The 16359-nt window shown below is 42.1% G+C and overlaps 1 protein-coding gene and 2 long non-coding RNA genes across 3 annotated transcripts in view; 2 read left to right on the forward strand and 1 right to left on the reverse strand.

Moving 5' to 3' along the window:
* Cow (Proteoglycan Cow) overlaps positions 1-16359 on the reverse strand; it is a 1009917-nt gene that overhangs the window by 508949 nt on the left and 484609 nt on the right. Inside the window, exon 4 of the mRNA XM_076816204.1 lies at positions 2145-2290. Within this exon, the coding sequence (XP_076672319.1) occupies positions 2145-2290 (146 nt within the window). The remainder of the gene's footprint in view (positions 1-2144; positions 2291-16359) is intronic.
* Positions 1-16359, forward strand: part of LOC143371251 (uncharacterized) — a 333517-nt gene that overhangs the window by 159140 nt on the left and 158018 nt on the right. The gene's annotated exons all lie outside the window — the stretch shown is intronic.
* The window catches only part of LOC143371253 (uncharacterized), a 137986-nt gene that overhangs the window by 114437 nt on the left and 7190 nt on the right, over positions 1-16359 (forward strand). The window lies entirely within an intron of this gene.

The following is a 16359-nucleotide window of genomic DNA, read 5'->3' on the forward strand; positions in this document are numbered from 1 at the left end:
ACTCCTTAGAAATGCTTCGATATGTATTACCGTGCTTTCGAAGCAGCTGTATTTGCAGCCGTCGTATTGGTGTAATATTTTTACCTTTACTCATAATTAAAATAACTTTAACGTATACTGTGTCTTGTACAGAACATCCACGATCGTTTCTGGCACAAGGAAAACTTTGTTTACACTGTAAGAAAGTCGTACAACCTCCAGTATTTCGAGTTATGTTTACCTTGGCGAATCACAAATATTCAGGAAACCATTACATAAATTACACTTTCAAAATACTTGATGAAAATCATTAAATCTTATATGGTTTTCATGATACAGACCCTGAAAGTTTAATTATCGTTGTGTTCATAAATATATGTCCGCCTCGGAATCGTGCTTGGGGTACGTGTGCCGTGTACGTAGGTAACATTCAGATCGATTTGGGTAGTCGTTCGGTTAAGATCTAGTACAACACGGTTGAACGTTCGTTCGATTAAGATTGTACGGCGACGGAAACTTAGCGTCAATGTACGCAGCGAAGTGAACTAGTAGTGTCGTTGAGTGTGGAATCGTAAAGTGGTGCAACGTATGTATACTTAGTGAGGTACAAGTACACGAAGAAGAAGAAGAAATGGATGTGTTCATGAGGGCGTTCAGAATGCTGTCCCGAATGGCCGTGCTGTTACGCACCGTCCGGGAATTCAAGGACTGGTCGGATGGTTGCGACGAGTGCATGCGGCTCACCTTCGATTATCAGCGCGGACAAAGACTATCGGTGGCTACAAAGCAGCGTTTGACGTCGCTCATCGCACGTATGAAGACATTCCCCGCGAACGTAAGAGGAAGATTTTCGCAAACAGGGTCCGGATTTTCGGCTCGATCAACGGCGCCCACGGTCGTGTGGGAGAACGTGGAAACTGCGTTGGACTAACGATTACTAATCTAAGGTTTAGAGTAAGCTGCTTTCACACTGCTTGCCAGCACAGACCTGGCCGGGATACCTGGTATATATTAACGAATAAATTGTCGTACTCCACTTAACTTCAGCGTACAGTCATTCGATCGGCGGCCCTGAACAACCGTCCTGTGCTGGCGATATGGTTCCTTCACCGTCCCACCGGTAACCCCGTGAGTAACGGTTACACGGGTATGTATGTAGGTATCTATCCTACTTCGAAAACAGAGAAAAAATTATTCAACGCTCTTCTTTGCGTTAAATTGCGTAAAATGTTGCAACACGGCATCGCAATTTCTCGAGCACCCGATGGCTAGCTCCCGAGCGGAGGGGCAGGGGGTGTTCGTTCTCGATCCACGTAAACGTAAACAGCGCACGTTTCTCGGAAAGTTCGCTTCTCGAAATGGAAAGAAAGAGACAATGCAACGCTTCCGAAATGGAAAAAAAGAGACGATGCAACGCTTCCGATCTCTTTCTCACTCTCTCTCGCGTCTCCCAAGCGAATTCGAATTTTCGCATCGCCGCCGCCGCACACTCCGAAGGCACCCGCCACCGCACCCTCCGGAGGCATCCGCCGCCGCGCGAAAGACGCTCGCTGTTCGTTGTTCAGTTTCTCCTTCTCCCATACGTCAAAAATCGCGGTTTTCTCCTGCCCGCCTCGAAAAACTATGGTTCCCTCTTGTACGACTCCGAGAACTGCGGTTCCCTCCTCCCCGCGCACCCCTCGTCCAGTGGTCCAGAACTGTCATAGTATACCTGCACATTCCGATTTTTCACGTACGACTGGTACGACCAAGACAACCCGGGTGGGAAAGAAGACCACAGGTGGTGCAGGACAATGGGTTAACGACTGCAGCCCTGTATCCTTTGCTCATTTTCTTACGCAACGGTGTCATGACACTAAACACAAGATCAATGAGAGGAAAGAAGAAAAACCAGACCCAAAGCAGAATATAAAACTTGTATAAATGTATAGTACGGCAAAAACTGACAGGTGTAAGCCGACGCACCAAGAGGCCCAATGCCAAGCAAGAAACAACAACATCGGGCGAGCTAAATATAGACACGTCTGTACAGTGTAACAATTGATTGCTGACTTCTAAATGTGTTTCAATCTCAATTCACTAAATTTGCATTTTTATCGACAAAAATTTAATTGCGCGTGACGAGTGCCTTAAAAAGCACGAACGCTAAGCCATGGGTATTTTACCTTTACAGGGGCAGAAGCCTTTGCACGCAATGCGGACTGATGTGTGATGAATGCAATTATGATATTCCAGGCGGCACGGTGAACTGTATGTACGATTATCGCTTCCGCAAAGGAACGTCGGTTTCCCCACAGGACATTCTTGACATCTGTAACAAAAACGACGTATACGATCTGAGATAAAATCCTTTTAGATCGAAGGGTAATTTGTTTCGACTAATAATATTATGGTTTTCATTGTATAATATGTCATGATATATTCAAATTCAATAATGTTACATATTAACATTACAGTGGATACTATTAAAATATTGAAGTAGATATCGTTTCTATGTAAAATAGTTTAGAAATTCCCAATATGTTGGGAATTTATTTTTTCAGTCTTCATTCTGGCATTTTTTCAGGTATTTAGCAAAACATAGCAGTTTCTGAAAAATCGCAGTATCATTGTAGTATTGCTACGACTTAGAACGAGTATAACTGTTGCAATAATATTTCTACAAAAATTACGATACTGAAATATGTTAAAAGTATGTCATCGTTGTACATGATAATTTTCTGCTAGTGGTATTCAATGTGTATCTGTTTTAAATTTAAATTAAATATTCTTGTGCGCTGTTTATGTTTAGTACAGTTATATATAAAGACATTCACCCATACACCGCTCTCAAACCGTTTACCTAGCTTGCGTCTGCGGAGGGAAAGCGCCCTAAAATACTTTCGCTTATTGCATACACGCAATGGGGAACATGACCCCGACCAGCTGGATGACGGCTATGGGAATGAGAGTGACACGGCGACGGCTCCTACGGATTTCCGTATATGGAGATTTCTAGTGAGTCCCCACGCATTTTGGGACTATATAAACCCTTTATTTTCAACCCTTTTCGGTTCAAAGCTATACAGTCACGCGTAGAGTCACGTCGTACCACCCTCGTACAGAGTTGGTTATATTCAGTGAGATCGGGCCTTCAGTTCCTTTTCGAGGCCTAAGTTAACTCTATAGAATCCGCGTGTTCGATTAATACTTTATTCGGCACCGCCAGGGCGTTAACATTATTGCTAATTTACACTTTTAATTAATTCATCGCGCCTCTTACATTTGTATTTTAATTGATTATTTAATATGCGTACACAAAGTGTTCGCGTGTAAAATCGAGTAGATTCGCTAAACCCATCTTTAACCCGGCAATCCATATAAGACCAGTAGCATATACCCACCGATACAACTTTATCACAGATCAAACAAGTTCTGGAACTCTTATTCTTAAAAAAATTCTGTTAGAATTTATATGTTTTGTTTAAGAAAATATCTGTTCCTGTGGAATTTTTATTGAAAGAAATGTTACCTTTATGAACTTCTGGCAGTTGTTTAGAAATTGTTCCTCCTCACCGATTTGATGACCTGGAAATATGTTGTCAAGATCATCTTTCTGAACAGCTTTTCCCTGTATAGTATACATGTTACCGCCGCTCGACCTTAGTTCTCGAGATATTTGCAAAAAATCTCTATTGATTTATTCCAACACAACGCATTCCACTTTTCAACTTTGTTCCGGGTATTAGTATAGGTTGGGGCTAAGTTAGTGAGAGGGGGGGGGGGGGGCACTTACAGGCACGTAAAGCATGGTAGCGAGCCAATGTGAGTCGGCATGTTGACTATAGCCCCCAGATACCCAACAGGTGCTCTCGAAAGCAACTTCTTCTCAGCAAAAAAAAAATGTTTTAGCACCAGAGGTATCTTAATATCCAATGGCGCCGGCGCCGAACAGAGTCGGGGTTGACGGGCATCCGCAAGTTTCTGGTTCAAACCTTCAAACTCATATCGGTTCGCTACCACACCTTACGCGCCCGCTTGCCCCCCTCCCCCCCCCACCGCATTAATCTAGTCCGAACCTATATTAATACCCGGGGCAAATTGGAAAGTGAAATGCGTTCTGTCAGAATAAATCAACAGAAGTTTTTCGCAAATATCTCGGGAACTAAGGCCGTGCGGTAGTAACAGGTATAGGAAGAAGTTGTTCTGAATATTGAGTTTTACAACATATTTCAAGGCCATCAAAATCAGTGAAAAGAACCAAGTTATAATTTATTACGAAACTTCTTTCGTTATAATTTGTTAGAAACTTATATATGTTTGTATATTTTATTGCATTGGATATCAGATAATTACAATAAACGTTCCGCTCGTATAATTGTACACTTTGCTCTTTTTATATATCTTACTGTTAATTCACTTAAGGGGGCCGTCTCCTTTTTGTTATGGTCCGAATCGATCGAAGCGCCCTTGTAAACAGACGGACCCTAATAAAACTACTGCGGTCGGTAAAAAGAAGTTGTACAATGGTGACATCTACCGGTACTCTACGTAGACGAATTTTTGACAGCATAGTTGCCGCATGTTCTGTTGTCTCCGTCTCTGCCGCGCTGTTGCCACAGCTCCTTCTATTGAGAAGCTTGGAGGAATACGGCACGAGAGCTGCGTCTAGGCAGCGATCGCCGGGCTCCATGTACCGCTGATGGAGGGGGGAACATCGACAGGAGCGGTGGTTATGTGTGGGGAACTGCGGTGCGTCAGTCACGCACACATAACCACCGCTGTAGGTGTTTCCTCGTGCATCAGCTGTAGCTGGAGCCCGCCAATTCCTGCGTCTAGCATCAGAGCCTTGCTGAACGTAAAGGAGGATAGCACTATTGAAAGATAGAGAGGTTGAGTAGTGAAGTTAGGAAACATGTCAATGAAACAATACTAATTTAGTATTTATTTATACATAGAACGATGCAATACTTTGTATAATCAATGTGCAAATTCAAAGCATACAATTTGAATAAGGTACATCACCGAAGTGTAACATGCCGATCGTAATGAAATTTATGAATGCTGTAATTCTTCTAAAAACATATGCCGCTTTTTTTTCATCTAACTATACATCAAATTATCTTTTATATCAACAAGAATTGTCTGTTTCAATAATAGTTTTGTACATGGTTTTCTTCGGAATTGTTATTCCACGGTTGTAAAAATTTATCAATATAAACCAGAGTTCAGTACTAACAATACTGATATTTGGGAATGTCCCATTAAACGATTTTATTTAGCTACGATCCTCTGTTTGTTTGTTTGTTTGATTCAAATCTGGAAACTCAATTTTAAACCACTTCCAACCATCCAATTCCCTCGAAACTTTGCAGAGGTGCGTAGTTTGGTTGACAATACAAAATTATGAAAAAACTCCGAGTGGGTGAAAAAATTACCTAGTCACCAAGAAATAATAACCCATAACAATAAATCAACCATTCTTCAAGCAAACTGTTAAACTGCATACAGCAATAAGAGTAATGTAAATCCACAAACACTAAAAACTAGAAAAAGTATATTAAACAATTTATAATAAACGATTTTATGAAAAATGCATTAAAAACTAAAAAATATTTATTTTCTTATACTATAATTTCGATGGTGTATTTTCACATAAAATCGTGGAGCAGGATATCTCGCAACAAATTCATTTCGACACTTGAGGCTATACTAAATTGATTCATATTCTGTTATGAAATATCCTGAACCACGTTTTTATTTAAAGTTGAAAAACACCATCGAAATTGTAGCACAACACTAGAAGTATTTTTTAGTTGTTAGTGCCTTTTTGACGAAATCGTTTAACAGAACATTTTTTTATATATTTTTTGTTTCTAATCAAGTTATAGTCATTACAATAAATCAATCCAATACCTGCAATCAACTACCTGTAAAAGAAAATTTGCAGTTTAGCGATATTTTTGTAAAAGGACTTAGTGCCGTGTTTCGACCCCAAATGCCCCACTGTGCGCCGCCGAACAGCCCAAATCCTCGCTGGTCGGGACCAGCGCGGCGTTGAGCTCGTATCGCGAGCAGAGCCCTAATTCTCAGTGTTCGTTTCTCGCTTCTTTTTAGCTGATAGGGGGAGCGAGATGGAACGAGTGTCAGGCGTCCGAAAGACGGAGCGAGACAAACAACATCTCGTCGTCTATCTCGCACCACCCTCGCTCGCTTTCAGTGCCTCTTGCTCGCTCTCGTTCCATGAGACAATACTGTAGTATCTTTTATTTGACTTTATCCAGATATTATCTTTGCCCATCTCTGTTCTCCAACTGCTTCGCCGTGATTCATTCAAGCCTCCTTGATGGAAAAATATTGATAGGGGAAATGCGGCAACAGCGCGATTCGACTCTCGATACGTCTCGGCAACTATGTCTTTCCTACATTTATCGGCTAGATTGGACTTCCACCGGTTTTGATGGTACAAGGTACGAATATACCATCAACGCCGGTGACGGAGAAACCTTGAAGCTTCATTCTGTCATTTTTCGGGCTGTCCTGAGTACACGATTCATAAATTCATTATTATTTCAACGTACGGTGCTTATTAGCGTTCAAACGGACCAGACCACCCTGCACGAAAGTCTACCGAAGGCAACTAAACCCGCAAAAACGTCCACCGTGCCGATTCCAGGACGAAAGTTGTAATTTACGGTTTGCTTACTACATCGCGTATACGCAGGCCCGTTGGAACCATGCGCCGCACAAGGGCGCCAGCCGAATGGTACGCTAAAAAAACTAGATCGTACGCTTAATAATAAAGGAATCTAACACCTCACATAAACTAAATATAAATGTAATTCTTTTAAACATATTAAGTAGAAAACAAGTGCAAAAAATTGGGGACAACAAAAATTTTTTTGCACAAGGGCGCCAGCTAACCTCGCGTCGGCCCTGCCTACACGTCACGCTGGTGCTACATGGCTGCAGTGCACCATTAGCGCCACCAACGGAGAAGCCTTGAAGCTTCATTCGGACAGTTTTCGAGTCATAAATTCATTATTATTTCAAAGTGGGGTGCTTATTAGCGTTCAAACGCACCAGACCACCCTGCACAGATGTCTACTGAAGGCAACTGTACCCGCAAAAACTTCCTTCGGGCCGATTCCAGGACGAAAGTTGTAATTTACGATTTGCTTACTACACGCGTATACGTGCACGCTTTTCCTAGCTTGTGTGAGCGTACTCACACATTCAAAGGCCCGCGGAGACGGCCCCCTTAATGCGTGTTCATGACTCAGGCGTCATACACACGCTGCTCCCGCTCTCTTCCTCCCACTCCTTTCTCTAGGACCCCGGAACCCCTGAATGACTTCCAACATCTTTAGAAAGTTTTCATGGAACAGATATTTTAAAACCTATTGTTGCAAGCACCCTATGGATGCGAATCCGTGGCCCGCTGGTACTCGCAGCCGCGGAAAGAAGTCAAGCGACAAGAAGGCGAACCGGTCGATCGCCTGTCAAGCTTACAGTCGAGAGTCAGCCGCCATTGCCAACAGACGTACCGATACTTTCATTGCTGTATTTTAAAGATTCTATTCCGTTCTTAATGTTCTCGTTTGTGTACCGATCTTGCTGTGTTACAGTGAAGTTTCGTTATGCCGAGCACAAAACAAAATAACACAATACAGGATTTCCCAAAAATGCTGCGGTTCCTTGATGGAGGTGACTCAGGGGGTTATTGCAAACAACTTTTCCCTTTGCGAAAATGTTCTCCGATTTTTCGTTAACGAGATATTAACAAAAAGCACCGACCAATCAGAGCGCGAGCCATCCACTGGAGCTCCCGCGCTAGCGAGCAAGGCCTCATGCATCGAAGGAAATTGCGTAGAATGGCAAATGAAAAAGACGTAACAAAAAAATCGAACCTTTGACCATGGTTTGTTTGCCATTTAAAGTGAATAACAAATAAAGGGTAAATGGATAAATATCATGTGTAACGTAAAAAGACAAATACACAGTTGTTGTTTTTTTTTTAGAAGAATCCAGAATAATAATTATTTGGAATGAGAGGATAAGGAACACGTAAATTTCCTTTTTTAATAACGTACAAACGAAAAGGTATGCAACAGGGAACGAATGAAAAGTGATCGTTGTTGGTTATTATGATAAAAATCCGTAGTTCAATACGGCCAACACTGTTGTTGATAATGAATAAGTCCGTTTAAAAAATGCGAAGAAAAATTTACGTACGGAAATTTGGAGAATTATCGCCGGAAATAAGCCATAGCCTGCGTTAAATATAAAAATGAATGATCACAAATAAAGTAACTAAAACTCACCCTTGTTGGAAATTCGCCTGCAGCTGGAAAACCTGTGTCACTGGGTCACTGAACCGATCCTGGTCATCGATGGACGAGCTCGGTGCACAGCTGGTCTCAGGTATACGACACTACCCAAAGTCAAGGGTCGCAATGTCAGATGCGTCCAGGTTAATGTACCGAATATTCACTTCACTGCACGGTTACAAACACTGATCACTTAATTTACTTTTCATGGAACCTGTTGTTCCTACGTTATAATTGGTGTTAGTTGAATTTCCGCGCAGCTCTGGGTCTACCCATATCACTACCTTGCGGCATCATTGACCCTGTTGCGAATAATCTTGACGCCAAACGCCGAATCGTAACCTCGCTTGGGGTTTGGATGTGCGGTTATTCCCGTGCAAACGCTCGCACTGTAGCACTTGCGTCTCCGTTGTTCCGGGCGTACACCCAGAACATGGCGTAATATTGTTGAGCGGAGAACATTTCTGGGACAAGATTGCTAGCTGACTGACAGGATTTTTTCCAAACAACTTCCTCTACCCCCAAGTAGTTTCTCTCGTTCCATTATGAGTTAACTCCCATCAGGCCAAGAGGCTTGAGGTAAAAAGAAGCCAGCACATATTCGAAACCCACGTGCTTTGCAGAAGTGCAACGAACGACCCATTCTACACTTTCAGATAAGTCCGCGCTCCGTCCTTTTACTGCCAATGTACCCGTTGCTTCGAGATAGACAGCAGACACCACGTGTTTCGGTTCGAAAGGGCCCGAAGACAAGAGAAACAGAAAGTCTTCGAGTTGCTAGAAAGAAGAAAAGGCATAACATCAGGCTGGTCGGCCAAAGCATTTCGCCAGGGTCGCAGTTTATTACCGTATTGTTCTGCGAGTCGGCGGTACAGAACGATTTGTTCTGGGTAATTTATGGCTTAGCTGGTTCCGCCTCGTAGCTGACGTGAACTCAGGGTATTGGAAAAAGGAAACAGGAATGGTATGCCTTTTCTTCTTTATAGCAACTCGAAGACTTTCTGTTTCTCTTCTCTTCGGACCCTTTTGAACCGAAACACGTGGTGTCTGCTGCCTACCTCGAAGCAATGGGTACATTGGCAGTAAAAGGATGGAGTGCGGGCTTTTATGAAAGTGTAGGATGGTTCGTTCCTTGCACTTCTGCAAGGCACGTGTGTTTCGAAAATGTGCTGGCTTCTTTTCACCTAAAGCCTTTTGTCCTGGTGGGAGTTAACTCATAATGGAACGAGAGAAACTACTAGGTGGTGGAGGAAGTTGCTTGGAAAAAATCTTGTCAGTCAGCTAGCAATCTCGTCCCAGAAATGTTCTCCGCGCAAGAATATTACGCGATGTTCTGGGTGTACGCCCGGAACAACGGGAACGCAAGTGCTATATTTGCACGGGAATACGCGCACATCCAAACCCCAAGTGCGGGTATGATTCGGCGGTTAGCGTCAAGATTATTCTTTACGTAGTCAATGATGCCACAAGGCGTGCATAGACGCTGAGGGTGGTCAAATCGAGCAACTGCTTAACTAAAAGTAATCGACCCGTTTCGGGGCCACCAATTTTTAAAACGTAGGAACACCACGTTCCATGAAAAATTAAAATTAAGTGATCAGTGTGCCGTGCAGTGAAGTGAATATTCGGTACGTTAACCCGGACGCACTTGACGTTGCGACCCTTACCTTCGGGTGGTGTCGTATACCTGTGATCAGCTGAGCACTGGGCGCTACCCTACCATAAATCTTTTCGTCCACCGATGACCAGGATCGGTACAGTGATTCAGTGACACAGGTTTCCGAAAAGGAAGGAAAGGAATGTCCGGAAGGGTGAGTTTTATTTAATTTAATGGTGATTATTAGATGTAGAAATAAATTCTGTTCGATTTTAAGGTACAATAACTGTTAGATTTAAAAAATATGAAAACAACTCAATCATCGAAATAATTTCCATTATTGTTAATTATATTTTGCCATTTTCCTGGCAGCTTTCGAATATCACCGCGATACAAAATAGGTAGCTTTGTACTGATTATGTAAATCCAGTCAGAAGGAATTTATTCATACACCTAATATTATTTTTTAAATTCAGTAATGTTGGCCTTTATTAAACTACGGATTTTTACCTCAATAACTAATTACGATCACTTGTCGTACATTTTCTGTCACATTACCTTTTCGTTTATGCTTTATTTGAAAACGAAATTTACGTATTTCTTGTCCTCTCACTTGAAAAAAAATATTATTTAAGATTCTGAATTTCGTGTTCGTACGATCGTAGTACAAGCACAGCCGCCTACCGCGTAACCAACGCTACCACGTGAGCTCGGGCGGAAGGCGCGCGCTCTGATTGGTCGGGGTTTTTTGTGAATATCTCGTTAACGAAGCTTCGGACATTATTTTCGCTAAGGAAAAAGTTGTTTCAAAACAACCCCTGAGTCACCCCTCTCAAGGAACTCCGACATTTTTGGGACACCCTATACAGGGTGTCCCAGAATTGAGGGACATCCCGGAACATGCAATATCCTGATGCAAAAAGACATCGAAAAGTCCTTAACCGTTTTGGGATCTGGGGTTTCCTGTTCGAGATATTAAGAAGAAAGCCCGACCAATCAGAGCGCGAGCCTTCCGCTGGAGCTCCGGCGGTAGCGTGGCCGCGCGGCGGGCCGCGCTGCGACTACCAACAAGCAAGGCGGCATGCATCGAAGGAAATTGCGTAGAATAACAATTGAAAAACACGTAACAAAAAAATCTAACCTTTTGCCATGGTTTGTTTGCCATTTCAAGTGAATAATGAATAAAGGATAAATGGATGAAAATCATGTGTAACGTAAAAAGACGAATACACAGTTGTTTTTCTTTTTTTTTTAGAAGAATCGAAAATAATAATTATTTGGAGTGATAGGATAAGGAACACGTAATGGGTATAGCCTTGAACTATACCGATCCTGATCATCGACAGACGTGCCGTGTGCACGACACCATCCAAAGTTAAGGGTCGCAACGTCATGTGCGTCCGGGTTAATGTATCGAATATTTACTTCACTGCACGCCTACTAACAATGATCACTTAATTTATTTTTCATGGAATGTGTGGTTCCTACGTTATAAAAATTGGTGGAAATGAATTTTTACTTGGCGTTCGGAGTGGGTATTCTTCTTCAAGTTCTCACGCTGCAGCAATTGCGTCCCCGTTGTTCAGGGGGTATACCCAAAACATCGCGTAATACTCTTGAGCAGAGAAGATTTCTGCGACGTGATTGTTTGCTGACTGACAAGCTTTTCTCCAAGCGACTTCTACCCCCAAATAGTTTCTCTCGTTCCATTATGAGTTGACCCCCACCAGCCCAAGAGGCATCAGGTAAAAAGAAGCCAGCACATTTTCGAAACACACGTGCCTCGCAGAAGTGCAATGAACGGACTATCGTGCACTTTTACAAAAGTCTGCGTTCCGTCCTTTTACTGCCAATGTACCCATTGCTTGGAGGTAGGCAGCAGACACCACGTGTTTCGGTTCGAAAGGGTCCGAAGAGAAGAGAAACAGAAAGTCTTCGACTTGTCATATAGAAAAAATATCCTATTTCCCTTTTCCGATATCCTGAGTACACGCCTGCTACGAGGCGGAACCAACTAAGCCATAAATTACCCAAAAACTACGCCTAGTCCCGCCTGCTTCGTCCTACCTTCAAATTAATGACGGATCCCTTATTTCTCGAGTATATACACGCGCTCGAATTTCGCTTGAAGTCCGATTGGCCGTAATCTAACCAATCTGTCCTGCATCCCTCCCACACAGCCACTGTCCTGAAAAGGCCCTCTTCACAGCAATATCTCCTCCCCAAGGCCCACCTTCTCTCGCATGGAATACGTAGACGCATACTTTTGTTTTGAAATTCAAGCGCGTGTTTAGACACGACAGATGAGCAGGCCCGATTGGCGAGTTTAGGACCAATCGAACTTCAAGCCCACCTTCTCTCGCGCGGAATACGTCAACGCGTGCTTTTTTTCGAAATTCGAGCGCGTGTTTAGAATCGAGAGATAAGGGATCCTTCTTTAATTTGAAGGTAGGACGAAGCAGGCGGGACCACGCGCAGTGTTGGGTAATTTATGGCTTAGTTGGTTCCGCCTCGTAGCAGACGTGGACTCAGGGTATTGGAAAACGGAAACAGGAATTGTATGCCTTTTCTTCTTTATAGCAACTCGAAGACTTTCTGTTTCTCATGTCTTCGGGCCCTTTCGAACCGAAACACGTGGTGTCTGCTGACTATCTCGAGCAACGGGTACATTGACAGTAAAAGGACGGAGCGCGGACTTTTGTGAAAGTGTAGGATGGGTCGTTCGTTGCACTTCTGCAAAGCACGTGTGTTTCAAAAATGTGCTGGCTTCTTTTTACCTACAGCCTCTTGTTCTGGTGGGAGTTAACCCATAATGGAACGAGAGAAACTACTTGGGGGTAGAGGAAGTTGCTTGGAAAAAATCCTGTCAGTCAGCTAGCAATCTCGTCCAAGAAATGTTCTCCGCTCAAGAATGTTACGCGATGTTCTGGGTGTACGCCCAGAACAACGGGGACGGAAGTGCTATTGTGCGAGCGTTTGCACGGGAATACCCGCACATCCAAACCCCCAGCGAGGGTACGATTTGGCGTTTGGCGTCAAGATTATTCTCAACGGAGTCAATGATGCCGCAAGGCGTGCATTCACGATGAGGGTGGTCACAGCGAGCAACTGCTCCACTAACATTAAGCGGCCCCTTTCGGGGCCACCAACTTTATAACGTAGGAACAACGCGTTCCATGAAAAGTAAATTAAGTGATCATTGTTAGTGGCCGTGCAGTGAAGTGAATATTCGGTACATTAACTTGGACGCACTTGACGTTGCGATCCTTACCTTCGGGTGGTGTCGAATAACTGCGATCAGCTGAGCACTGGGCGCAACCCTACCATAAATCTTTTCGTCCACCGATGACCAGGATCGGCACAGTGACCTACTTAGTGACACAGGTTTCTGAAAAGGAAGGAAAGGAAGGAAAGGAATGCCCGTAGGGGTGAGTGTTATTTAATTTATTAGTGATTATTAGGTGTAGAAATAAATTCTGTTCGATTTTAGAGTTCAATAACAGTTTGATTTAAAAAATATGAAAACAACTCAATCATCGAAATAATTTCCATTATTGTTAATTATCTTTTACGATTTTTCTGGTAGCTTACGAATATCACTGCGATAGAAATTCGGTTGCTTCATACCGATTATGTAAATCCAGTCTGAAAGAATTTATTCATACACCTAATATTATTTTTTAAATTTAGTTACGTTGGCCGTAACTAAATTACGGATTTTTACCTCAATAACGAATTATGATCACTTGTCGTACATTTTTTGTTACATTACCTTTTCGTTTATGCCTTATTTGAAAACGAAATTTGCGTGTTTCTTGTCCTCTCACTTCAAACAATTATTATTTAAAATTTCGCTTTAAAATAAAACTGTGTAACGCGGTTTCCTTCGGTGCATGCCGACTTGCTTGTTCATACCTTCGTAGTACAAGCGCAGCCGCCTGCCACGTAGCCAACGCTACAACGGGAGCTCGGGCGGAAGGCGCGCGCTCTGATTGGTGGGGGTTTTTGTTAATATCTCGTTAACGAAGCTTCGGACAATATTTTCGCTAAGGAAAAAGTTGTTACAAACCACCCCCTGAGTCACCTCTTTCAAGGAACTCCGACATTTTTGGGACACCCTGTATGCTGATTTTCAATGGGTCGAAGATGTTGAAAATTTTGATGTGTCTTCAACCGCTGTTGATTGGCCCACAGGATACATTCTCGAGGTAGATTTCGACTATCTTCCTCGAGTCTGCACGACGCTCATGCTGGTCTAACATTCTATCCAACACATGCCAAACTACCGGGCAAAAGACAGGACAAGCTACTCGCAACATTATACGATTAGCAGCGTTACATTATCCATTATCGCAACTTGCAGCAGTGCATACGTCACGATCTTCGTATTACAAAGATACACCGCGTGCTTCAATTCGCTCAATCCCCCTAGCTCCGCGATTACATCAAACTCAATACACGATTTAGAACTGTTGAGTATATTACATTTATATTACGCGGGCTGAGTGTGGTGCGCCATCTGTGCGTGGGTCAGGAAGACACTGGCGTTTGTGAGAGGAGAAGACAGAATAAGATAAGATGGTGAAAGTAGAGCACGTGTAAAGTATACAGAAAATGTAGTGTTTATAAAGAAACAGGAAGGAATTATTAATAATCCGGACCTTCTAAACATGGTAGCAGAGGTCCGTGGTTGAAAATACAAGGAAGAACTTGAAGGAAAAGTGATCGTGAATAAGGGAATAATGAATAAAATGGCCATCAAAATGTCGGAGGTGACCATACCGGTCTTCGACGGAGAAGATTACGTATCGTGGAAGAAGAGAATAAGGATGTTTTGCAGAATGAATAAATGCGATGTAGTTTTGGCAAGAGCGAAAACGACTCAAGATAAAGATGAGTGGGATGATAAGGACATAAGCGCGATAAATTACATATATAGTGCGATATCTAACAGACAATTGGAATTCATAGACGATAAGGAAATTGCATATGAAATAATGCAAAAGTTCGACGAATTATATTTAAGGGAATCGACAGCACTACAGATCGTATTCCGAAATAAACTGGAAAAATTACGGTTGAATGACTATAGTGATTCGGCAAGTTTCTTTAGTGACTTTGAGAAAAATGTGAATGAATTGAAAAGTGCAGGAGCCAGCATAATGGAAAAAGAAAAACTTAACTATATGTTGAACACTCTACCAGCATCTTAAAGTCACATAGGAGATCTAATTGACGCCTTGAAACCGGAAGACAGAACAGTGGAATATGTAAAGAATAAAATCAAAATGTCAGAATTAAAAAATAAAGAAGATAGTGAAAAAGTGAGATCGAATGCTTTTGTAAGCCAAACAAAAAGCGGAGGAGGAAGGAAGGACATAACCTGCCATAAATGCGGAAAAACGGGGCATATAATGAAAGATTGTTGGTCAAGAAACGGTGATTCATGGAATCGTGGTCAATTCGGACAGAATCTAACACGTGGCCGAGGAGGCGCACACCAGCAGAGTCGCGGAAGAGGTAGCGGTTATAGAGGGGGATACCAGCAGCATGGCAACGGCCGAGGCGGCAGCAGCAGCGAACGTCGACAAGGACAAGATGGAAACTTCCAGAACAGGAGTGTGAGCACATTTTGTACAACGGTCGAGTGCAATTCGTTGAATTTAGAGGTTAATAATAAGGTACAAATAAATTGGTTACTAGATAGTGGATGTACTGACTATATTATTAATGACGATAAATATTATAATAAATTTATACAGTTGAAAGAACCGGTAAATGTAAAAGTAGGCGATGGTCGAGTACTTAAAGCAACAAAAATAGGAAACGTGGTCAGTTATTTTCAAGTATATGAAAGACAGGAAGAAATAAACATGGTTAATGTTTTTTTTTGTGAAAGAAATGGAATCAAATCTCGTAAGTTTTGCAAAAATAACCGATAGTAATAAAATTGTGTCTGAAAAGGATACATAAAAAATTTATAATAAAAATAATAGATTAATTGCTATAACTTGGAAAGAAGGGAGTTTATATAAAATGCAAAGTGAATTAAATTATTCTGGAAAATGCTCAAATGCAACAAGTTCAATGACTTCCAAAGAAAAGTGGCATCGTACTCTGGGTCATGTAAATTTTAAATATCTGAATACTTTGTGTAAAGAACAACTATTGGATGGAATACCAAATGATATAGGGTCTGAATATATGAAATGTAGAGTTTGCATTGAAAATAAAATGCATAATGTCCCTTTTGAAAATAATAGAACTAGAGCCAAAGATATTGTAGAAATAGTACATACGGATTTAAATGGGCCACATGCAACGGAAGGTTTGAATGGAGTGAAATATTTTCTAACTTTTGTGGACGATTATAGTAAATTAGCCAAAGTCTTTACAATTAAATCAAAAGCTGAAGTGCATGGTTGTTTTGTTAAGTACATAAACGAGGTAGAAAATTTGACCGGTAAAACTATA

Source organism: Andrena cerasifolii, chromosome 7, assembly GCF_050908995.1.
Source record: "Andrena cerasifolii isolate SP2316 chromosome 7, iyAndCera1_principal, whole genome shotgun sequence".
Classification (NCBI taxonomy): domain Eukaryota; kingdom Metazoa; phylum Arthropoda; class Insecta; order Hymenoptera; family Andrenidae; genus Andrena; species Andrena cerasifolii.